We start from the raw sequence: 26,493 nt of genomic DNA, 5'->3' as shown, positions 1-26,493 counted from the left end.
TTCTGTGGCTCAGTTTGTTGGATGTCTGCTTTCAGCTCAGGTCATGATCCTGGGGTCTGGGGATCACGCCCTGTTGGGGGTGTCCCCACTCAGCAGGGAGTCTGCTTGTCTCTCTTCCTATGCCCCTCCCCCCAACTCATAAACGTGTGCGTGCTCTCGCTCTCTCTCTCTCAATAAATAAAGTCTTTAAAAATAAATTAAAAAATAAAATAAAATACAGACAAACCTTAAAATAATTATTCCAAGTGCAGTAAGCCAGACCAAAAAGGGGTACATACCATATGATTTAATTTATATAACAATTTTTAAATGCAAACTAGTGATAAAAATTAGTGATAAAAAATAGTGATAAACTATACTGATAAAAAGGTGACAAACTAGTGATAAAACATAATGATAAAGAAGTGACAAACTAGTGATAAAAAATAGTGACAAAAAAGATCAGTGGTTGGCTAAGGATGGATGGTAACACATTGGGGTAGGAAGGAGTGACAAGAGATACAAGAAAACCTTTGAGAGTGACAGATATGTTCTTTACCTTGACTGCGGTGATGAATACAGATGTCATAACTTATCAAACGGGCATGCTTTAAACATGGTCAGTGTAATATATGCCAATTATGCCTCAACAAAACTTAAATAAACCAGCACTTCATTTTCCCAGGCCTTACCTACTTCTACTGAAGTATCTAGTAAGTTTGACTCCTCCTCCTCACTGGAAATTCTTTAGTGGAAAAAAAATAAAAGTGTTTTCTTTACCTTGGAGTCTTAATTACTGTTACAGACAGAAGAGAGGATCATGTGTCCTGTTTTCCTCCAGAAGAACTCCCAGGACATGACTATCTCTCAGCTCTAGGTTGCTTCTCAGACCCAAATCACCTCCCTTTCCTTCCCTTGCAGGGGCACCAGGGACACTGCCTGCTTTTTTCTCCTCTCTATAGCTGCAGTGACACAGTCGGACTCCAGAATGACTGGCAGGGGAATGGAATTTATTCTCTTTGGGACTTTGCATAGTGGGCTTATTACCGTACAAGCACTATTGCTTTATTGGTTACTAATATGCTTAAATGAACCCATGTGTACTTTACATTTCCATTTGTTTACTTAAAACAAAAAGTACATGCTTAACTTATTGTTTGAAAAATTATCTGTTGCCCATAGGCCAGTGAGTCTTAGAGAAATGCAGAGTACAGTCCCTGGAACATAAAAAGCATTCTGTAAAGGTTACCTATATTATTAAGATTAGTATCGGGGCGCCTGGGTGGCTCAGTGGTTGAGCCTCTGCCTTCGGCTCAGGTCATGGTCTCAGGGTCGTGGGATAGGCTCTCTGCTCAGCGGGGAGCCTGCATCCCTTCCTCTCTCTCTCTGCCTGCCTCTCTGCCTACTTGTGATCTCTGTCTGTCAAATAAATAAAATCTTAAAAAAAAAAAAAAGGTTAGTATTGATTGATGTGATTATATTCACAAAATCAGCAGTTAAGCCCTTTAACTTTTAACATTTTATTATGATGTGAAAATAAGATAAATGACAACTCTAAGGAAATTGTGAAAGTTTGCAAAATGTACAAAAGTCTACAGTAGTTTTGAGTCCGTTCTCCTTCAGACATTAATTTGTAAAGCTGGGGCTCACCAAAATACCTCTGTCCTTCCGAGTACTCTGTAGGGTAAGGGTACCCCAGGACCAACAATCAAAGGAAAACTACAGGTGTCCTCTTTGGCAAAGGAGCCATTCCTGTCCTAAAAACCCACAGGCTGGGTGATTTCCATTCTCCTGGGTCTCCCTTCGGTATACTCTAGGTATTCCTTATGTTATTTAAACCTCATGACTGTCCTGTGAAGTAATTAATATGCCTGTTATCACAAGAAGAAATAGTCTCAGAGAATTTATATAAAGCTACATAAAGCTAAAGATAGAGAGGTCATTCAAACCCTCCTGTCCTAAAGCCCAAGAATTCCCCATTATCTTTGGCCATGTTGTCACAAATGGACACTAAATATATATTTCTTTAAAAAATTCATATATAGGGCGCCTGGGTGGCTCAGTGGGTTAAGCCGCTGCCTTCGGCTCAGGTCATGATCTCAGGGTCCTGGGATCGAGTCCCGCATCGGGCTCTCTGCTCAGCAGGGAGCCTGCTTCTCTCTCTCTCTCTGCCTGCCTCTCCATCTACTTGTGATTTCTCTCTATCAAATAAATAAATAAAATCTTTAAAAAAAAAAAAAAAAAAAATTCATATATATATATACATATATATTTCTTTGTTTTAGGGAAAATTCTAAAAGGCTAATGGAATATTTTGACTAACATGTATCCGTAAATAATAATATTAGCAGTTAATATTTATTGATATGTTCTAAATACAACAGCTATCTAAGGTACATTCTATCACTCTTTCCACTTTACAGATGAGGAAACAGAGACAGAAAAACCAGGTAACTTGTGTAAGGTTACATGGCTGGGATATGAGCCATGTTCCTAGAGCCTAGAGCCTTAACCAACTTAACCACCACACAATACTGCTTGTGCTGTTTATTTTCATTTTGCGCCTCCAGATCATTCTCTACCCTTGTCCATAAGGCTCTGTGCCCTGGGACACTGACATTTACGAACTACTTCAATAGGGCTCCTTGGTCTCCCAGTTTCCAGTTAGACTGAGGAAAATTAAAAAGGCACCAGAAAATGAAAATCCATCAGGAATTGCAAGGGATGAAGAAAGCGAGGCTGGATATTTGTTCCTCTGGCTCTATCTCTCCAAGGCTGCAATTTGCCTGTCACATGCCATCATGTCTCATGAGTTCACACCCTTAGGTCTCCCTGGGTGCTGGCCCAAACTCTCTCTTCCATTGCTGCTGGACTCTTGGTGCTTCAGCATTCTCTGTTGGCTGCCCTTAGCTCTGCCCACATCTTGTTAAACTATGATTCATTAAACTTTCTTTGGCCCCAGTTGAGTGAGCGCTCCTTCTTCTGCCCAGATGACTGCTGACACCCTGCCCCTGTAATAGATGCCATCATTCTGGTATCATTCCCAAAGTAAAAATGACCACCCTCTTTCCCTTGATGTTGTAAGAAAACTGATAATCAGATCCCAGAGCCTGCAGACTTTAGCAGCTCTTGGTACAGTTTTGCCCAGTGGGGCGGAGGGTTTGGACCCAAGGTTCCTATTGTCCTGGACTTTTACCTCTCTGCCACTTATGCAAAGAAAGAAAAGGGTATTTCGGTGCCTTTTCAGCCCCTAATAGACGGTAGTACTTTTTTTTTTTTTTTTTTAAGATTTATGTATTTATTTGAAAGAGAGAGAAAGCGAGGAAGGGCAGAGGGAGAGGGAAAGAGAGAATCCCACGTAGGCTTCACATCCAGTATGGAGCCCAACACAGGGCTCAATCTCACGACCTTGAGATCATGATCTGAGCAAAACCAGAGTCAGAGGCCTAATCGAGGTGCCACCCAGCTGCCCCGAGGATAGTAAATTTTTATCAGATGCCCTAGTCCACTGTTAAGAGATAGAAGGGACAGGGAGAAATGGGGCTTAATCTTCTGTGGTTTGTGCTATTATTTATCCTGTCTTACCAATGAAGAAACTGAAGCACCAAAGAGGTCAGTAACTTGCCCAGGGTCATGAATCTAGTGAATGGTGGAACTGTGCTCAAACTCAGAAACTCTGGCATTAGACGCCCCCTGTCTGCTCTCAGTCATGGCACAGGTAGGATCCTGAGAAACAGATAGTGTGCTCTGGTGGCCAATGAGCCCCATGGTCCTCCTTGAGTGAAGTGTCTGGCTGCTTGAGTTGCTGGGGTTGGCTTCATCAGCTATTATCACCTTCTACTATCATTATATCCCCTCTCCTACCTCTAGGCTCCATGAGGACAGGGACAGCATCTTGTTGGCCTTTGCTGTCCCCACTGGTTAGTGTGGTGACTAGTGTCAAACTGAAAAAATTAAGAGACTGAAATTTCTAACTTACTGATAAAACTACAACTTCTTGAGGGGCTAATATCCAAAATATATAAAGAACTCACATGATGTAACACTAAAACAACAAATAATCTAATTAAAGAATGGACAGAAGACCAGAAGAGAAAAGACTCCAGGGGCCCCAGGTGGCTCAGTTGTTAAGTGTCTGCCTTCGGCTCAGGTCATGATCCCAGGGTCCTGAGATGGAGCCCTGCATCTGGCTCCCTGCTCAGCAGAAAGCCTGGCTTCTCCCTCTCCAGCTCCTCCTGCTTGTGTTCCCTCTCTCACTGTGTATTTCCCTATCAAGTAAGTAAATAGAAACTTTAAAAAAAGAAAAAGAAAAAGAAAAGTTTCCAAAGAAGATATACAGATGGCCAACAGGTACATAAAAAATTCTCAAAATCACTAATCATGAGGGAAATGTAAATCAAATCCACCGTGAGTTATCACTTCATATTAGTCAGAATCACTAGTACCCAAAAGACAAGAAATAACAAGTGTTGGTGAGAATGTGGAGAAAAAAGAACCCTCATGCACCGTTGGTGGGAATGCAAATTGGTGCAACCACTGTGGAAAACAGTATGGAGGCTCCTCAAAAAATGAAAAATAGAAATACCATATGCTCCAGTAATCCTACTACTGGACCCAAACAAACAAAAACACTAAATCAAAAAAATATATGTACCCTTATGTTTATTGCAGTATTATTTACAATTATTGCAGCCAAGATATAGAAACAACCCAGGTGTCTATCATATACATTTGATACACATTTATATATATATTATATTGTGTTATATTATACTATATTATTATGTATTTTACATATATATATGTGTGTGTGTATATATATATATATATATATATATAAAAGAATGAGATCTTGTCATTTGTAATAACATGGGTAGACTTGAGGGTATAATGCTAAGTGAAGTCAGAGCCAAAAAAAAAAAAATCATATGATTTCACTTATATGTAGACTCTAAAAACAAAATAAATGAACAAACAAAACCAGACTCTGAAACACAGAGAAAAATCTGGTAGCTTTCATATGTGAGATGGGTGGGGAATGGATAAAATAGATAAAGGGAATTAAGAGGTTCAAACTTACAGGTACAAAATAAATAGTCCCAGAGAAGAAAAGCATAGCATAGAGAATACAGTCAATAATACTGTAACAATATTGTGTGGTCATAGATGATAACTACACTCATTGTGCTGAACACTGAATAATGCACAGAACTGTCAAATCACTATATTGTACACCTGAATCTAAGACAACATTGTATGCTAATTTTACTTAAATTTAAAAAACTGCATCTCTGATGAAAATAGAAGTGGAAATCAAAGACAGGGACTTGTGGTGGCTAAGAGTACTGTCTAAGGAGAAAGACTAAGTATGTTCCCTAAGTTCAAACACTTAGCAGCAATTTAACCTTGAGCAAGATGCTCTGGTTCCCTATGCTTCAACTCCCTCCTCCATGAAATGGGGCTTATGATCACATGGTCTTTCTTACAGACTATGGTAAGGATTAAATGAAATAAAACTGAAGTCTTGTTCAACGGCCATATCAAGCACTTGATCATTCTAAGTGGGTACTATTTTCTAATCACAGGGTGATCTCTGAGAAAAGAAAGAACTGTGGGAGCCTTCCATGTTTAATACAGAATGAGGGTAGAATAGAATATGCCTGCACCAAACACAGCAACATAGGGTCCACTCCCAGAGAAAGCACTAAGTGCTCACAAGGAACACTGACATTGAAACATCTTACACCAAAGACTTGTAAGTTACAAGATAAGATAGTAAGATTTACTGAGAGACTTCTAGATATCATCACTTACTCCTTTAGCAAACAAATTATTTGACAATTATTCCTTTATTTAATAAAACTTCCTTCTGATATAAAACAGCCCAATATGCAGCATTACTTACAAGTGGGGAATCCATAGGGCTAGAATGTACAGGTGGAAAGACTTTTGTGGGGAAACAGGGAAGATGGAAGGGAAAGATTTGAAGACATGAGTTGGGAGAGGTAGAGAGAAAGAATGGGGAAAATCGGAACAAGTAAATTATCCAATTAACAATAGATCTTTTGTGCTAGCTTCTTTGATGCAAAAGCATAACTGTGGGTAACTTTCAGATTTCAAAGTTAGACTCTTACTCTTAAGGAAACATTAACTAGATCCACTTTGTAAACTCAGTTTACAAAGAAATGGAGGAGTGAGGCTTTAGTTCCTTTTCCAACTTCAGAGGTGAATTGTTTAAGTACATCCTTGAGATGTGTCTTAACTTGTGCTTCCAAAATGTAATACCATACGATGATTTATAGACCACTGATGCCCAGCCAAATAATTTCTTCACTTTGGTTTCTTTCATGTTAAATAAAGATGAAAGATACTCTACTTAAGTATTATTAAAGGAAAAAAAAAAAAAAAACGGGAAGAAAGAGGAAACCTCAAGTTATCTCAAGAGAGAGTTGATACAAAATATACCCTACTAGGAAACTGATGAACTAGGTTAAGAGAATAAAGCATAATTCTCCACAATTACCTTTGGGAAGAGATGAAAAATCACTCGAGTAAAATGAAAGGACTCAACTCATGTGTGGCTTCCCTGCAGTTCTCATTTCTGTTGTGTAGTTCTCTCTACAGTGTCTACTTTTTCTAGAGTTTATAATGTTTATATAATAGAATTTTGAGCAATGAGAAAAGAAAAATGGCTGAACTATATACTAAAAATCTTGCAGATCCAACTTTATCATTGTCATTCTGGTTTTTGTTAATAAAATCTTCCACCATCATGGCTTTCTATAAGGGAAACATTGGCTTATACAGTGCCTAGTAACTCCTTTACGTGTTTTTCTCACACAGGAAACAAGAAAACCATCTCTCCATCCTTTTCCCATTTGAGTAGATTTATTTCCTAGCAACAGCTAGCCATCTGGTTCCTAACAAACATAGTGGCACAATTTCTCCACTTTGAAAGCAAAATAACAACATTATAAAGATTATAAAAATACTAGTTAACATTAATTGGGCACTTACCCTGTACCAGACCTTGTGTGAAACATTTTACATGCATTATCTCATTTAATCTTCTAATGACTCTCCAAAATGGATAATTCTACTTTACAAATGAGGAAATTGGAGCTAACAGAAACCATGTCACAAAGGAATTCTTATCAAATAGGATGCATTTATCTCTAGGTAACTAAATACTGAATTCTAATTGGTATGAGCAGAAACATCATTTCCTTAATTCTGGAGGCTTAGCAGTAGGATCGGACTTGAGTGTTGACTTAATCCAAATTCCTCTTACATTTGCTTAATCCTCGGAACTGTATGAGGATGGCTGCATTAGGTCTGGGATTCACATCAGTCCAGAATAATACCTAGAAGAGCACTCTTCCAAGATGCCCCTAGCTAAATTCCTCTTGCATCTCAGTGGTCCAAAGTAAATGAGATGACCTTTCCTGACCTTTCCAAATGATGAAGGGGCTGGAACTGCCATGACTGACAGCTAAATTAAAGCTCATGCCTGTTGGCATTGAAATCCAATTTATAAAAATGGACAATTTTAGGAATGCTTCTCTAGTTCTATTCTGCTTAAGCTAAACTTGAAGGTTAAAATATCAGTGGGTTAAATTTGTTTGAATTTTTATAAATTGATTTTGTCAATTATTTAGTAATTGTCAGAATTATTAAAAATTATTGGGACTATGGGGGCACCTGGGTGACACAGTCAGTTAAGCATCCGACTCTTGGTCTCAAGTCGGGTTAGATGATCCCAGAGTGGTAAGACCAAGCCCTGCGTGGGGCACTGTGCTCAGCATGGAGTCTGCTTGAGACTCTCTTTGCCCCTCCCCACCTCCCCCAATGCTCTCTCTCTAAAATAAAATCTTTTAAAAAATTACTAGGACTACAAAAAATATACATGGTACCATTTATTTTTTTTATTTTATTTTTTTATTTTTTAAAGATTTTGTTTATTTATTTGACAGACAGAGAATCACACACAGGCAAAGAGACAGGCAAAGAGAGAGGGGGGGGAAGCAGGTTCCCTGCTGAGCAGAGAGCCCGATGTGGGACTCGATCCCAGGACCCTGAGATCATGACCTGAGCCGAAGGCAGCAGCTTAACCCACTGAGCCACCCAGGTGCCCCGGTACCGTTTATTTAAAAACTAAAGTGTGCACCTCTGTAGGGCTTATTTTCTCCATTTAAGACAACAATAGTACTTTCAGTTTTGTGTAAGTCAGTTTTCCCTGGGTTTGTGGATATAAATGGGGTTACATTTATGAGCTCCACCATATTATGTTCTAGCTCTAGGGCCCAACTCCTAATAAAGTCCTATGGTTCTCCCTAAAAGTTCACCCAACTTGTTTTGGGGAGCTCCAAGTTGGGCCTGACTGCTTAAAGGTTTGAATTACTGTTCTTCCAAATGCCCTAGGTACAAGTCATGTCTCTTCTTACCTCTTCTCTTCTCTAGTACCTTCTGCCAGGAACCACCACGTCCATAGAGCATGGCATCTTCTGCCCCATCTCACTGCACTTTACACCACTGTCACTTTTAATCCAGAACCTCAAACACTCTAAGCAGAAAATGATGCCCTTATGCCCTAATTTGTGCTGATGATACTGACTGTACCCCACAGTCTACACAATTCCAGGTTAAAAACAACTATAGGAGGAAAGACTTTCCTTCATTCAGGTTAAACACAGCCCTAAGGGATAGGACAAGGAATTCCGTTCCTGAGAAAGTTTTGCACTCTTTCCCAACTCTTTTCTTCCCAGGTTCCCAAATTCTCATGCAAATTTTTATGCAAATAACCTCTAAAGGATTCCCTATGTAACTGTCAGACTCTGCCCTGGCATTTCTAAATCTTTATAATGGACAAAATATGAATTCAAGCCATAACCCTCTTAAGAGTATTTCTTCCAACTAAATGCACTAAAATGACTTTCCATGTGGTATTTAATTTAATGTGGTATATATACAATGGAATACTATGCAGTCATCAAAAGAAATGAAATCTTGCCATTTGCGACAATGTGGTTGGAACTAGAGGGTATTACGATTAGTGAAATAAGTCAATCAGAGAAAGACAACCATCATATGATCTCCCTGATACGAGGAAGTGGAGATGCAAAGTGGGGTATTTGGGGGGTAGGAAAAGAATGAATGAAACAATATGGGATTGGGATGGAGACAAACCATAAAAGACTCTTAATCTCACAAAACAAACTGAGGGTTGCCAGAGGGAGGGGATAGGGAGAGGGTGATGGGATTATGAACATTAGGGAAGGTATGTGCTATGGTGAGTGCTGTGAAGCATGTAAACCTGGAGATTCACAGACCTGTACCCCTGGGGCTAATAGTACATTATATGTTTATAAAAAATTAAAAAAAAATTTAAAGATAAAAAATAAAAAAGTAAAATAAAATGAACTTCTAAGTTTGTATATCATATGCTAATAAATATTTTTGCTGGACATTAATCTAAAAATTTGCAAGATTCTTTGAGTTCCAACATGATGTAACAGAACTCTTTGGGTAGAAGAGGACTTACTGAACCATTTCATTCAAAACAAAGAAGTCTGTCATGAAATTAACAGAACTTGTGTAGATACAGTAACCACATGGATCAAATTTGAATTAAGCCCACTGAAGACCTTATCTTTGTATTGGCATGTCCCTAGAAACTTATAAATAATAAATAAATAAGTAAATAAATAAATAAATAAATTTTATTATCGCGGTGAGGTCCCAAGAAAGTACCAAAAAAGAGAAAGAATTGTGACAGACATGTCTCAAACACTGTTTTAGAAAATAACAAGATTTTCTTAGTACTTAAGTTATTGATTTTATTACCATAAAAGTTTTTAATTAACTATACAGTTACTTACAGTTTTTTACTTTTAATCTTAGATATCAAACATCATCAGACTTTTGCTCAATAATTTTTTCATTTTCTACTTCAGTGAACTGTCACACCTTCTGTTACCAGTTATCCAAAAGTTGTGCATCAGAAACACAAACTGACCTTCCTAAACAAGAACTACAAAAATTTCCAATTCCCTCTGAATGAATTTTAAGTATTTATGCTTAAATCTAAATAACATGTCAGTATAGAATAATATAATCTAGAAACTAATATTATATAAATCTATGCTTCCCTACATTGGTTTAATGCCTTTATTGACCTGTGTACTATGGGGGGAAAAAAAAAGGCAACCTCTTTGCAAATTGTTTTTGAAATCAAATCTGTCATAGCTAGGTTGGCCTAACTAATACCTTGGTAAGGTAGTTAATAATAAAGTAGACCCACTTTATCAAACTGACCTCATTAACTTGTTTTTTGTCCAGATGGAACACTTGACCAGAACTTGTAGAGGCAATTTCTTCATAGACTTTATATCCAATATGGCCCCTGTCATCACAATCTCCAGTGAGCACAAATACCACCTATGATATTTTTAAAAAAAGAAGACAATTTAAAGGGTTTTCTGAAATCAATATGAATTTATTGAGTACCTATTACATGTTTATATGCTACTAGTACAGTGCAATATATACATTATTATATATAGATCATACATATACATATATATGTACATACATATACATATATACATATAAAAATGTATATAATACCATACATCATATATATATGTATATATCCATCCCTATATCCATGCACTTTGCAAAAGACTTCGAAATCTCTCTTGTTTAGGAGGTGGAGTTAATCTGTCATCTTCAAACGAAAGCTTGGACATATGATTTGCTTTGGCCAGCAGCCCAAAGCAAAAGGGACATTCTATCAGTTCAAGCTTACATTCAAGACCTTGTGTATCTTGTGTATCTTGTGTATCTAGATACCTTGTGTATCTTGTGATCTAGCACTTGATATATACTTCTTCTGCCTTGGCCGTGAAAAGAACATGTCTAAACTAGCCTACTGGTCTCAAAAAATGGTGAGAAACCTGTGAAACAGAGCCAAGTCACCCTAGAGATCAGCCTAGATAAGTGAGCAAGCCTCACCTAGATCAACAGAGCCCTGAAAATTTGTGAGAAATAAATGTGTGTTGTTTTCAGCCACTGAGAGGTAGAACTGTTTGTTACACAGCAAGAGCTAACTGATAAACAAGTAACTGACTAAGAGGAGATTCCATATAGGATGTGATATTTGAGACATAGGCCTATGTTTTTGTCAGTTAAAAATATAAGATGGTAAGAAGAACTTCATTAATCCCCAATCATTTCCTCTCTGTATCAATAAACAAGGTATTAATATGTACAAATATTACATATCAATGTAATATGCTTAAATTAAATGACACATATGTATTGGAGTACATGTATACAGATCAATAGTTATAATTACTGGCATTTGCCATACAAAGTTTAGTCAAAGAGGAGAGGCAACTTCTCAATGCCATAAAGGCACAACTTCTTTTATTGAACTCGACTTTATTGTGCTTCACAAATACTACGTTTCTTACAAATTAGAGGTTTGTGGCAACCCTGCAACAAGCAAATCTATCAGCACCATTTTCCAACAACATTTGCTCACTTCATGTCTCCGTGTCACATTCTAGTAATTTTTGCAGTATGTCAAACTTTTTCATTATTCATATATACAAACTTTTTCATATTTTCATTATTCATATATATTATTCATTATTTCATTATTCATATGCTATGGTGATTCATGATCAGTGAGAATGACTTGCTGAAAGCTCAGATGATGGTTAGGATTGTTTAGCAATGAAGTATGTTTTAATTAAGGTATATATATATTTTTAAGATATAATAATACTTCACATGTAAGAGAGCACAGTATAGTATAAACATAACTTCTACGTACACAAAAATTCACTTGGCTTTATTGTGATATCTGCTTTATTATGGTGGTCAGGACTGCGCCCACAATATCTCCAAGGTATGCCTGAATTCCTCCCAGCTGTATTCAGATAGAACATTTGGGAGCTGATTCCTACTCACTTGTGACTGTTTCTGTTGGATAAGCTGGAGCACCTCGTGAGTGAGCCGATAATCCTTGGACCGTGCATCGGTGAAAACGTAGATGAAAGAGCCAGGAAGAGAAATTTCCAAGGCAATTTTTATAGCTCCAATACTCATTTCTGGACAATCGCCACCACCCTGTTGAGGAGCAGAGAAAAAAAATAATTGCAATTATTTCATCAATAAAAAAGGAAGGAATATTTTAGTTATAGCAAGTTGCTTTAGAAGCTGTAGAGCTGAGCAAGTTCTCTTCACATTTATCTTCCATCGGTGTGCCACTGGATTGATCACTTTGCTTACCAGGAGATAGAAAAGACATAAAATGATGTGGAGAGTGAAAAACATATATTTATGGATAAATTATAAATTCATCCCAAACACACAAAATAATAGAATTTTTTTTTAAGATTTATTTATTTATTTATTTGACAGAGAGAGATGACAAGCAGGCAGAGAGGCAGGCAGAGAGAGGGGAGGAAGCAGGCTCCCTGCTGAGCAGAGAGCCCGATACGGGGCTCGATCCCAGGACCCTGGGATCATGACCTGAGCCGAAGGCAGCAGCTCAACCCACTGAGCCACCCAGGCGCCCCAATAATAGAAATTTTTATGTTTTTCACTTAATTAGATGTTGATTCACTCTCTATTCCCTAACCTATTTCATATATCCCTCTTTTCTTATCCCTTATATGATGACCTTGAGAGTGCAATCAGAAGAGAACTTCCATGAACGCCCACCACGGTATCTATTAATTGAGCCACATGTCCTACCTTTACAGTGAAGGAATCATTTGGGCAGAACGAGGGCTAACTACTCACATGCACCTAATCAAAAACACAGCTCCTATTGCTGTTGCCTCTCTCTACTCCATTGCCAAACATTCCTCTTTACTGGGTCATTCCCTCCAGCAAACAAACGTACTGGTATATCTCCCATACCTCAAGCTTTTGCTCAACTGTTACCTATCAGGGGAGCCTCTCATGACCACCTTACATAAAATACACATTCTCTGTCACTCTTTTCATTCTGCCTTATTTTTCCGACTAACACATGGTCTCTGTGTTTTATTTTCTACTTGGATAGACTCAATATATTTTCCTGAACAATAACAGTCCACATCCTAGGAAGAATTCTTCTCACATTTATTTAATTCAAAATTATATGGATTTATAGATTAAACTGTAAGGATGCTATATTTACAGTTTCCTATATTTTAAATTTAGGATCATATCCCTCTTTTCCATGTCATCGATGTTCTTCAAAATTATAGGTTTTAATGATTGCATAATATTCTGCCTGTATCTCATAATTTAGTTAACCATTTCCCTACTGTTGATTAATGCTCTTTCAAATTTTCCTCTATTATATATAAATACAAATCTATTTTATATATATGTATATATACACTATATTATTGTATATTATATATACACTATTATATTATATATACATATGCATGTATATATATTTACATAATGTCTGATTATTTCCTTAGCATAGAAGTCAATAACCACAGGGCCAAGGGAATGGACTTTCAACCAATATGTTTTGAGCAATCCAGAACCACTAAACACCCTGCTAGGATTTAGATACACAGAGAGGAATAATAAGCTAAAGTATCTTGTCCTTAAGGAACTCACGGTCTAGAAAAGACAACCACATAAAAAGTAAGAGAGCTTGGGGTTATGGGGGCGGGGGGAGTCCTATGTTTCTATAATCCACCAGAATTCAATAAGTAAGAGCTCTTTCTCAAAAAGAAAGTAATTACTTGACAAAAGGGATAAAGTTATTACTTTAAACTCTGGAGATTCTACTTGATTTCCTACTGGGGCTGTTCTCAGGCTTTAAACAGTTTCAGATTGTGAAACAATAACCTGAGCACCATAGAGCTAATCAGGGTCAAAAGAGTCAGGCATTTGAACTGTTTACACCGCAGTTTGGACAAACTGGAGAATCTTTTCTTGCTTTGGATCACACTCAAAACTTACAGTCTGGGAGTACCATTCATTAAATGAGTTGGAACAGAGCCCCAATGGTTATAAAACACTTCTAAAATTGAGACACCTGTGGAATATTATGTCACTTTCTTAATGGTAGCAGACTGAACACTGTAGTAACCTGATCTTCACTTCTGAGAAGACGTCAGCCAAAGACACCCAGAAATTTTACTGTTAACAATCCTTTCTATTCTTGCAGGACTGACCACCTATCCATCATTACTTACGTGTATTAATGATAATAGATAATACTGTTCTCAAAAACTTGTATATTTGTATCTTCAGACTGTACTTACCTCCCGAATTCCAATTTTACATTTTTTTAAAGATTTATTTATTTGAGAGAGAAAGGGAGGGAGATTGGGATGGGGGCAGAGAGAGAGGATCTTCAGACTCCCCGCCCAATGCAGAGCCCCAGTTGGGGCTTGAGCTCACAGCCCATGAGATACTGTATTTAGCCAGACTGGCCCCACCTCAGTTGAACAGCCATTTTGTTGTTTATGCAGTAAAACTTAAATTGACCCTGCCCCCCGACTCCCCAGGAGAACTTACTTAAAAGCAAGTCCAGGAAACCAGTCCAAGGTAACAAAGCCCAAATACAAGGGTGGGTCAGGTCAGGTAGAGAGAACAGCCCGGATGCAGGGATGAGTTGGGACAGGTGGAGACATCCAATCAGTAAAGCTCACATACTGTCTCTCTAGCTACCAAGGAGTGTGGGCCCCTCCTTTTGGGTGCCAATTCTCACCAAGGTGATAGGCTAGTGCAAATGTCTAATATGAGGTGAACTGTAGTTCAATTGGCCACCCGTGTAGGACCTAGCATGACTGTGCAGCTTTTTCTGTGTATTGCAATCTCATTGGCCACTTGTGTGTGACCAGGCCCAACTACATGGCCTTTGCCCCTAAAAACTAGTCTGTGAAGCAGAGAGAGGTGGTCCTTTCTGTAAGGAGCAGCCCCGACCGGTCTGCTTGACGGTTGGTTTGATTATTGATGCTTGGCGCGAAATAAAGCTTTGCTTGACCTTCACTTTGTATCAGCCTTGCTCCTTTGACCATGGACCCATTATTGGGAGACCAAACACTGGGGACCCAACAATACCACCTGAGCCAAAATCAAGAGCCAGAGCCTCAACCGACTGAGCCACTCAGGCAACCCTAATACTACATTTTCCATTGCCTGTTAAGCATCTACTGCAAGAGTGTCTGGGTGGTTCAGTTGGTTAAGCGTCCACCTTCAGCTCAGGTCATGATCCTAGGGTCCTGGGATTGAGCCCCAGGTTGGGCTCCCTGCTAAGTAGGGATTCTGCTTCTCCCTCTGCCTCTGCCCCTTCCCACCCATTCATGCTCTCCCACTCGCTCTCAAATAAATAAATAAAATCTTTAAAAAAGAACCTCCTAGATATTTTACAGCTCTTCACAATTCCAAGGGTCTAAAATAGAACTCATTTTATTTTCCCCAACCATGTCTTCCCTATTTTTGTTAGTGGAACTACCTGCCTCCATATTCAGGTTCAAACCTAAGTCATCTTGACTCCTCCCTCTTCCTTCCCTCTTCCTTCCCCTAATCAATGGTCAAACCATATTCCTCTACTTCTGTCATGAATCAGTACCCTCCCTTCCCCCTTATTTCCCACAATTCACTCTTCTTATCATTGATTTTGTTACAAGTATAGCCTCCCATCTTGCCTTCTGCTCTGTCTAGCAACAAACTAAAGTTTTCCTTCGGTAAAGAGCTTTCAGTACCATCTTTACTTACTATCTTTCACTACTTGTGTTGGATCAAATGCTCTTTCTAGTTTCCTATCTCCTACTGCTCCCTCTTCATAAATTGCTTCCTTTAAGCTAAGACTGCTTCCTATTCTTTAAATATGCCCCTTTCTTTGCACTGTAATGCCTTTAGGACTTTCATTCATCCTTCTACTGTTCCATTTACCATCAGCACTCCTCGCCAACATATGCATGGCTAATGGCACCTGGGCGGTTCAGTCGACAGTCGGTTAAGACTCTGCTTTTAGCGCAGGTCTTGATCCCAGGATGGAGCCCTGCACAGGGTTCCCTCCTCTGCAGGGAGTCTGCTTCTCTCTCTCCTCCTCCCACCACTCATGCTCTCTCTTTCTCTCTCTCTCTCAAATTAATAAAATCTTTAAAAAGTATATGCATGGCTAAATTCTCCCATTTTGTATAAGCTCATTGATAGCAGTAACTGTGCTTTGTCAAGTCCTTAAGTCCTGAGTGCATAACATTTGCTGGCATAGTAATCACTGAGTAAATATTTGACTAATTGAACTATCTTCCTTCTAAGGCTGAGATGATATGCCTTCGCCTCTTTAAAACTTACTCTTTTCTTCCAGTCAAATATACTTTACTCTTCAGCTTTACTTTAATATGCTTTGCATGTCAATGATATAGCATGTTTTCCTCTGCATAATAGTTATTTAGAGAGATTGTCATGTGCTAAAAAAAAAAAAAATGTCCTTAAACAAGCATTTGTGTGCTGAGAAGGTGGAAATAGCTATTGGACATGTTAATAACTTTAATATATTGCATAGAAATAACTCTTACTTGAAGCCAACTTTGCACATCTGTAAAGAATATTCTTGACTGCTCAAAAAAGTAGGTTCCTATTGTATTTTCAGAAGCTTAAACAAAAACATTCCTCAACTGTGCTTGACATAATCCACCTGAATGTGAATCACATTATAAAATCTACCCATTCCACAAGCATTTGTTAAATGGCCAAGTATACAATAAAGCTAGCTCTGTGGTAGACTAATTCTAAAAAGAGATTCTTTTGCTAATTGTCACCTAATATTAAGGGGTTGGGAGAAGTCTTCTGTCAATGGGCCAAAAATCAGAACTAAGTAATCTCCAGGGTTATATCCTAGGAATGACAAGAATGATAATCCCTGTCCAGTTAGTAAAGGACAAGCTTTGAGCCACTTGACTTGTGTTCAAATTTACTCTAAGAGGATGTAGGGATGCCTTAGTTCATCTCAAAACATCACCCAGAAGTATACTCTAGAGACCACTAGAATCCTTGGAAGTTACTCCAGATGAATGCATCCCACTGAGATCCCTCCATATCTTCAGACTCATACTAAAACTTGAAGGTAGCCCTAAAAAAGCCCCATGTGTTGAAATGGAACCTCTAAGCCTTTAAGTACTTTTTCACCCTATAAGTTTCAGTAAGAAGTTTGAAATCACATTTTAATAAAACTTACATGGTCGACAAGATTTTTTATAAATATTGGAACCACCTTATTCTGCTGAAAACAGTACCTCTGTGAAACACTGAACCTCGTACACAATAAGCTTAACACTGGTTAATGCCCAAAGGAAAGGGTGTGATGAGCCAATAGCTGTAACTCCGGAGAATTTCACAAATATAATTGCAAATGAAAGGCATTCTTTTTCTTCCTTAAACTCTTTTATATCATACCCTCAAAACAAAGTCTTTAACTCTTACAGAGAAATTAACATAAAGTCTCAAAGCAGCCAGAAAAACGGGGGAATGTAAAGTCAAAAGGAAACAGTTTGATCCATGTGTGTCAGAAACTCATAGTGGATGTATATCAGTGTTTTCTTTCTTTCTTCCTTTGTCAGAGAGAGAGTACACACAAGTAGGCAGAGTGGCAGGCAGAGGCAGAGAGAGAAGCAGGCTCTCTGCCGAGCAAGGAGCCCGATGCAGGACTCGATCCCAGGACCCTGGGATCACGACCTGAATGGAAGGCAGCGGCTTAACCAACTGAGCAACCCAGGCGTCCCTCTTTTTTATTTTTTTTAGATTTTATTTATTTATTTACAGACAGAGATCACAAGTAGGCAGAGAGGCAGGCAGGGTGGGGCTGGAGAAGCAGGCTCCCTGCTGAGCAGAGAGCCCGATGTGGGGTTCCATCCCAGGACCCTGAGATCATGACCTGAGTCAAAGGCAGAGGCTTAACTCACTGAGCCACCCAGGTGCCCCGGAAATCACTGTATTCTTTCCAACAAAAATGATTATGCTGCCCCGAATTTCACACTTGCAGACACAGATTATACTATAATCATACTGACTACGTATCAGAATTTGTCCTCAGGAACAACTCTTCTCTTTCCAAAATAGTACAGTATCTTTAAATCATTACCTTTTTTGTTCAGCTAGGTTAGTGGATAACTGAAAACAAAAAATAAAGTTAACCAATTATTTATATCTTAGTGAAACTATTTGTCTATCTCATTGTGGATATATGTTCTAGAAAAGAAACAATTTTTTTTTACAAATGAAGTTAACATATAATGTTATATCCTTATTAAAAGCTCCCTATGTGATATATGAGTCTGAATTTCTAATCATTTTAAATCATAAATAATCACTAAAATTATCTAGAAAAGGAATACTATAGATATGAGCTAATACAATGGCCACTAACAAGCCTAAAGTAGTTTTTGAGCATTTGAAATATGGCTAGTTAAACTAATGAACCAAATATTTTATTTTACTTTAATGAACTAAAATTTAAATTGAAAAACTAAAGAAGTACTAATTTTTCACACTGATGACATGTTGATATGGTCATATTTTGGACAAAACTGAATTAAATATCAAAATTAAGCTGTTTTTAAAAATTACACATGTGGCTTATCATATTTCTGTTGGACTGCTCTGCTTTAGAATGATACTTGGTTTAGTTACATAGGCTTCATTCTAGATTGTTATTTGTAAGATTATTGCTTTGTTCTAACTTCCATCAACTTTGCTTCCTGGCAGAAGTTATTAAAAAGAAAATTCAAGTTGCTTTGATTTACTATGGATCAGGAATCAAATGACAATCTACTCCAAAAATCGCTAAGTTATTGACTTTGTTTAAATACACACACACACACACAAAGTTTAAAACAAAGTTTTTGCACATTTATATAACTATATTGAGATACATATATATTAGAAACTCATCCCACAGGTTTGCTAATAGTCTTTCTCAAATCACTGTCTGATCATCTGATTTGTAAACTAGTTTTGGCAGAAGAGGACTAAAGGGAATCATTGCCAAAATGTCCATACTTATAAATAAAATTCACAAAATCAGATACTTTCAGGTTGATTTATGTCAAACTCATGCACAGATTTTTAAATTGGGGGCAATGGACTTGCAACCGAAACTCTAAACATAAACTATTTTACGTTAGTTCCAAGCTTTAAAAAAGGAGTCCTTTCTTTTAAAAAAACAAAAATAAAAACAAAAAAACAAAACAAACAAAATTTAACATTTTATGTTTTGACTTGAATACCAAACAGGAAAAAAAGTAAAATAGTATTCTATTAAACATCTATAATGGAGAAACTTAGAATTGATGATGTTGAATCTATGAAAAGCCTCATTAAATTAAATTGACACTTTTACTGGTAATAAGACACCTTACTTGTACTAAGTCAGCAGATGTCCATTCTAAGCCAAGCACTAAGACGGTACTGTCACATACACTGTAATCTAGTCTTTACAATGGTTGATGAGGTAGGTGTCATTGTTAGCACATTACATTGCCAGCGCACTAAATCTTGAAAACCCCTTTCCTAGGGGTCACACAGTTACTAAGTGAAAGTGCAGAGACTGGAACTCAATTCTGCCTAGCCTGAGAGTTCCTGCAAACTCCACTGGGGCATTTTATTACCTTCCTCTGTTTCTGTGACTGCAAGCAAGTAGCTTGTCAGAGGAAAAAAGGTTCTTCTTCCTTAAGGTACCCACGGAGTATTGTTCATTCTTCTACTGAAGCATTTGTTGAGTGTGTTGGAATTGATCTGTTTCCTCCCACTAGTTTTTTGTTCCTTGAGGAACTCAGTAAGTGTTCCTTTGTAGTTTGATTAATGAAGGGATAAATGAACAGTGAGGAAATGGGTGAATGAGATTGTGCAAAAGAAGCAATCTTGACACAATCTAGGCAAGCGTTCTGTGTTCAGCCTGAGCTTTACTCAGGCCTAGCCTGTCTGCTTTCAAAGTAATATAATTCCAGAGCTAAGCCTCTTAAACGTACAAGTATATTCTTAGTGGCACCTAAAACGAACTCCCTCCAGCTCTCCTATCTCTGCATCTCTGTCTCTTTGTCTCTTTCCCTCTGTCACCCTCTCTTGATCCTGGCATGCTGTCAGCTTTAATATTTAACAAAAGAAAACACACATGGCTATGGAACTGTATCTCCCAAAGCCACAGAAACCGGCACACGTTCACAAAAATGTAACGCGGGAAGGGCCTGACTTGGCTAACTTTGTGTTTTTCCTTGAGCTCTGAAATAGAACTTATCTGGATCAGTAGGCATATTCTTGCTCTGTATTTTAATATTCACTTTATCTTTATAATCTGACTGATGGTTATGATTTACTAAGCCGCCAAAGACACTTCAGATAGAAAAAAAATGGGTAGTGGAAAAACAGAAGCATGTGAACTTTTACAGTAAATATTGCTCCTGGAATTAAGGAAAGAAAAAAACCCCTATAACCTCAGAGTTGCAGTGATAATTGTGTAAAAAAAAAATAATAAATTCCTGAAAAGTAAGATAAAATAAGAATGAAGAGAAATCTTATCAGTCAAGGGAGTAATAAAACAGAGATTATCACGCTGTCTTTTCTAAATACAAGATAGTGTGGGAGTAGCACTGAAGAAAATTGAACCTTTAAACCCTGAGAGGAGCTGGAAAAAAAAATGAGGTCCCTATCCAAATCCTAATGGGAAAATGCTCATCAAACAACGGGTCAGAGTATTAAGAGGGCTAATCTCAGAGCAGGCCTTTACCCTTACCCCTGCCTTATTATTTCTCTTCTAGTCAACTCATACCCCTTCTTTTAGTCTCATCATCCATTTTTACTGAACTATTGTTAATACCAATCGTTTCTCAGATAAGCTTAACTCCAAGCAATGAATAAATGAAACATTTTTGGTAGGCTCATGCCTAAGTCCAAAATAAGTATTAGTGGCCTTGTAATACTTACCCTTATTCTAACATAACTATCACCTACTAAGCCTTGTTTCAAAGGCAGACTTCATTTTTCCTTCATGTGAATACCCACTGCTTCAAATGTCTTACTTGTGTCCATTGCCCTTTACCTATAAAATTTAGAAATGAAACTTGGTCTTAAGCTGAAAGTTTATAACCTCATTTCTCTTCCTTAAAACATAGTTGTGTGATTTTATGACCAAGAAAACAGAAGGTACATGTGGAAACCATTACACTGCATTGAACCTAAAATAAAAATGCATCCAAGCAAGTATAAAATAAATCAGAATGACTGTATAATCCTAATGCATTAGTGACATTTGGTCTTCATCACTTGTAGAAAATACAGCAGGGATATAGTGAGAGATAATCAGAGTATTTCTTTTTTTTTTTTTTTTTTTAAGATTTTATTTATTTATTTGAGAGAGAGAAAATTAGCAAGGGGGGAGGGGCAGAGGGAGAGGGAGAAGCAGCTTCCCTGCTGGGGAGGGAGCCTGTCACAGGGCTGGATCCCAGGACCCTGAGATCATGACCTGAGCCTAAGGCAGATGCTTAACCACCAGCTGAGCCACCTGGGTGCCCAATCAGAGCATTTCAGAGCCCAAACTTTAAATCTCTATAATCAAAATAAAAGATGTTACTTTCCAGGCAGCCCACCATGTTGCCCTTTACTAGTTTGGAGAAGGTAGAATCCAAATCCAGGCATCAAAAACGGTTGCCCTTGCTTTCAGATGTATTAAAGGGTAACAATTACAACCACTTCCAGACTTTCAGGTTATCCTTTCTCGGTAATAAGGATCTGACTCTTCCACAACTGATCTTTCAATTTGTTGGAACTTCTTTCATGTCTGATCTTAGGAGGAGATTAGTTCACCTCAATTTTAAAAATCATAAAGGATACACTATGTACCAGCCATTCAATATCTTGATTAATAAATCAGAACATGATATGCCTTCATACTACTTACAGAATTCCTTCCTTTGTCCTTCAAGGATTCTGCACCTTTTCATTGTGACCTTTTCTTCTCCCATCAAATTAAGACACTGTCCAGGTCCCTTGTTGGGACTCCTGATCTCTCCTAACATAGGGCTCCCTTGTCTGCCCAGAGAGAAGGAGCCAAAGGAGGGCAGGGCTGTGGGCCTAAAGAGGCCCTTGCAACCACTCACCATCTGCTTGTTCAAGCGTTAGGCAGGCTTTCTTTCTCCCTGTTTTCCTTGGGCCATGACCCTTCTCTGTCTTTCCTTAGTACTCCTCAGATTCAGCCTTCCCGCTAAAATCTCTGTCTTCCTTTCCACTCTAATACTCTCATATGGATTTTATATACTCCCTAGCACATTTGGTATTATCTTTGTTATTGGGTAGTGGAAGCAGATTATAACGTTGTGATTGTGTAATGTGTGTTTTATTTTATGTGTGAAAAATTCATTTATACCACTTATGTACTTTTAGGTCTTGGGGGGAAAAATAAAAAATAAAAAAAATAAATAAAAAATAAAATATATATTATGAAATATATATATAAACACAATGCATTTTTACTAATAAAATCATTATAGTTTATGAACACTGTAATTTATGGGGAAGTTTGAGATAGATGAATTGTATGGGTTGTTTCAAAGCTAGTAGTCATTAAACGAGACTAGTGAACCAAAAGCTAGATCATCTCACAGGAGGAGACTCATATATATGAAAAGTCTAGATAAATGGGGATTTTAAAAAATCAATATGAATACAGAAGGAGGGAGACCTGGATTAAAGTTTATAGGAGGAAATATGACCAACTGAGCTGGTGACTGCACCTGAATTCAGTCACATGATATGATGGCCAAAGCCCAGTATCAGCCTCCAACACCAAGAGGGGCTCTAGGATACAGCTCCAGAGGAGGGCCCCCATGTATCATCTGGTGATGAAGACCAGTGCTATAGAATCCCTAACTGGGGTTAGTTCATTTCTAAGGTATTAATACGTTTCTGGAAGGGATTCAGACATCTGATGGAATAACTGGACGAGTAACAGAGGGAATACCAAAACCAAGACTCCACAATTCTCTCTGACACTTTTTCAAGGCCTAAGAATAAAGACAGCTTCTTGACAACTGCTCTTGATCAATTTGGATTGAGAAGAAACTCTTAATTTCTTCTACATTCATTTTGCTCAACGTGAGGTTGATCATTTTCTCTAGGAGTCCTGGCTTTAGATCATGAAACATTCTCCCACGGAAAGCATTTTGACCTCCATCCTTACCATCACCTAAAAACTGTCAAAATCAGATGCAATTCTTACTATGGGGAATAGAGTTATCCTTTGGTTGGGGAAGGAGCATGTATGGGGTGAACCCAGGCATCATGGGTCAGTGAATTCCTCTTCTTAAAGTTATTTTGTCACATGTAACTGTAATGTTGACTCTGCAATGACTCATATGTTTACCCTTTGGAACAGTGACACACATGCACACTTTGAAAAGAAAATCAAGACTTTTATCACCATAATCCACATCCACCTCATTCTGCTTATAGTCTGCTTTGAAAAAGTAATCCAATGGTCAGAACACTCTTCTACACTCTCTGTCCTTTGAAGTGCACACATAAAATATTGTTAAGAAATCATCTATATTTTTGCTTCTAGATAGCGTATCAGGGTACATAGCTAGAAAAAAAGCCAAGTATTTCTACTCAGGGCCCTCCCTTTTCTTTATTCTCTGAGGATTTAGGATTATTTGTCCCTCAGAGAATTCACATGACCTAGCAGAAAACTCCAGCAGCAAATCAAAGTTCTAAAAGGGGTTTCATTCAAACTGCAAGAAGTTTCAACTCTAACAAAAATAATCAAAACCTCACCTACAAATACAACTATAGTATGAACACTACTTTTCAGTCCCTTAAAGGGCATCTTGTTCTCATGTCTCTCCAAGGTGTTTGTGAGGTCATACTTAAATAACTTTACCAGAGTAAGTAATGAGAACATATGTTGAGCAATAGAAATAAAATTTATTTATAATTAACTTTATCATTTGCTACTCAGTAAATTCAGGGGAGCCAATTACTCAAAGTGATTAGAGGCAGCAGTGAAAACCAAAACCTTCAAGGAATAAATTCATTTCATTGAGGATGAGACCAGACCTAGACTTACATCTGTCTTTAATTCTCTACACCCCTACTTTGAAATAAAATACAAAGAAAAATTCTATAAATAAATATCAATTTGGTTAGTGTAATTAGGTTACTTAAATCGATATTTAGAAAATAGCAGCGTGATAAAGGACATTGGCTTTGGCATTAAAAACCCCTAGCTTTGACACCAACTTTACTCCTTGCCAGTTTGATGATCTGATGAAGACTTATTACCAAAATCTCAATGCTTGAGTATCCTCATTTGTAAAAAGGAATATTAATATTTTTGTGGGTGTGAATTGAGAGAATGACTTTAAAATATGTGCACCATCACAAGGCACATACTCCACAACTGCTGGTCATTTATGGCAGGATTCTTTGGGGATTATTTCCCTTAAAAAAAACTTCGGGGTACTACAGGTAATAATAATAGCTAACATTCCTCAAGCCCTTACTTTGGGTGGGACACTGGTTCTACTATTCTTGGAGCTTTTGCATGTATTCTGAGTTACATGCATTGGAAGCCATATCTCACCTTTTTCCCTAAATTAAATACACGCCATTCCTCCTGTAAAATTGAATTTATACACTTCTATATATATGCATTTGTAAGAAAGAAAACTTAAATAGAAACAAAAGCTGCTGTTTTCAGTTGAATCAAGGCCAATACTAAAAACAAAAATCACATCTTTCATAGTTTTACAGTGTGTCTATATCTGCACTTACCTATAATCCCTTCCCTTTTCTTTTCTAGTATTTTTTTTTTTGCTTTTTCTTAATTTCTTTCTGTTACAATCAGTTTGGGTTTTAAAATTCATATAGATTTTCCTATAAATCTAGAAATAAAAAGTATACTTTTACGTAGTTACATGATTTAGAAAACTAGAAATTAGATAAAGTGTATATAAAATTATCATCATATATTGCTCTTCTAAAATCAGCACTATCCTCTCCTCCTCTTTTTAACCATTTTGGCCTGTCTGGCCATGTTTCTCATACTCTCCTTTGCAAGTATTAATCCTGACATCAACTGTTCCTACACTACAGCAACAAAACATTTTTTCTTCTTAACTTCAGCCTGCTACAGTTTGCCTATTTATACTTCTGCTTCTATTAAAGAATTGCAATAGTAATCTTCTTCCTGACTATCCTGTTGATATGTGATGATGCCGCTCTACGCATTTTTACTCTCATTTCTGCTTTTTTTAAGATCAATTTTACTAACAGACTTTGCAAAGGGAACATGAAGCTTTCCCGTTTTAGGTACCAACTATCTATATGAAAAAAAAAGTATTTTTTTTTTTACAATAACTCTATTATTGTAAAACCTCTTTTTCTTTACATTTCAACTGTTTGACTAATTTCTTTTTGTTCTTTAAAACAAAAACAAAAACAAAATATATAGATAGGGGGCGCCTGGGTGGCCCAGTTGGTAAAGCATCTGCAACTTGCTCAGGTCATGTTTCCAGGTCCTGGAATCAAGCCCCAGCGTCAGTCAGGCTTCCTGCTCCATGGTGGTGGTGCAGAGCGGGGAGGGGACAGTTTCTCCCTCTCTCTCTGCTCCCCCCCATAAATAAATAAAATATTTTTAAGAAGAAGATATAGATAAAAGGCTTTAAAGCATACTGCTGCGATACCATTTTCTAAAAATCAAAAAGGTTTAGAGTTTTCTATAAAGAATGTGACCTTAGACAGGACTTTGCACTGCATATTTACAGGGATACTAATTCCCAAAGCTCTGTGATTTGAATACCATTTGTTGACATCTGTCTTCCCTTCTTTTCCCCAAAGAGAAAGCTCAGATGCTTTTCAAGTTACTCCCTTGTATTCCAAATAAAAGATAACAAAGGAAAATGAAAATAATGTTATAAATTTAATGATTTAAATTTAGTGATTTTTTTTTCTAAGTTTTTTTTGGAAAATTTTAAATTGCTTTTCAAGTTACCTATACCTCTATTAAAAAAATAGCCAAGTCTAGTGTAATGTTAACAGCCAATTATTTAAATTACTTAAAACTAAATTTACTTTTCTTTTTTTCAAAACTATTAAAAATGCAAAAAATTAGTAAGTTTAAAAAAATTTTTAAAAGTTAAGTTTTTTATTTTTAATATTTTATTTATTTACTTGACAGAGAGAAAGAGAGACAGTGGAGATACAAGCAGGGGGAGTGGAAGAGGGAGAAGCAGGCTTCCTGCTGAGCAGGGAGCCTGATGTGGGGCTCAATCCCAGGACCCTGGGACCACGACCTGAGCCAAAGGCAGACACTTAACAACTGAGCCACCCAGGCACCCAAAGCTAAGTTAGTTTTAAGAGGACAGCAATTCTTGTTGTTCATGATACCAGTGATTTTCAGGGCGTCACTAAAAATGGTAGAAGGAGAACTGAAGAGGGGTCTGGAAATTATGTACAAAACAAAATTTAGTATCTCGTGCTAAAATTTCATGA

The 26,493-nt window shown here is 37.5% G+C and overlaps 1 protein-coding gene across 3 annotated transcripts in view; it reads right to left on the bottom strand.

Moving 5' to 3' along the window:
* HMCN1 (hemicentin 1) overlaps positions 1-26,493 on the bottom strand; it is a 475,982-nt gene that overhangs the window by 331,340 nt on the left and 118,149 nt on the right. For all 3 annotated transcript variants that reach the window (XM_059145201.1, XM_059145202.1, XM_059145204.1), the window contains exons 3-4: positions 11,956-12,114; positions 10,294-10,416 (exon numbers count right to left, since the gene is read on the bottom strand). In XM_059145201.1, the coding sequence (XP_059001184.1) occupies positions 10,294-10,416; positions 11,956-12,114 (282 nt within the window). The remainder of the gene's footprint in view (positions 1-10,293; positions 10,417-11,955; positions 12,115-26,493) is intronic.

The sequence above is a fragment of the Mustela lutreola genome, chromosome 14, assembly GCF_030435805.1.
Source record: "Mustela lutreola isolate mMusLut2 chromosome 14, mMusLut2.pri, whole genome shotgun sequence".
NCBI classification, from domain to species: domain Eukaryota; kingdom Metazoa; phylum Chordata; class Mammalia; order Carnivora; family Mustelidae; genus Mustela; species Mustela lutreola.
The sequence above is the reverse complement of the archived record's forward strand: the minus strand, read 5'-3'. Positions and strand labels throughout refer to the sequence as shown.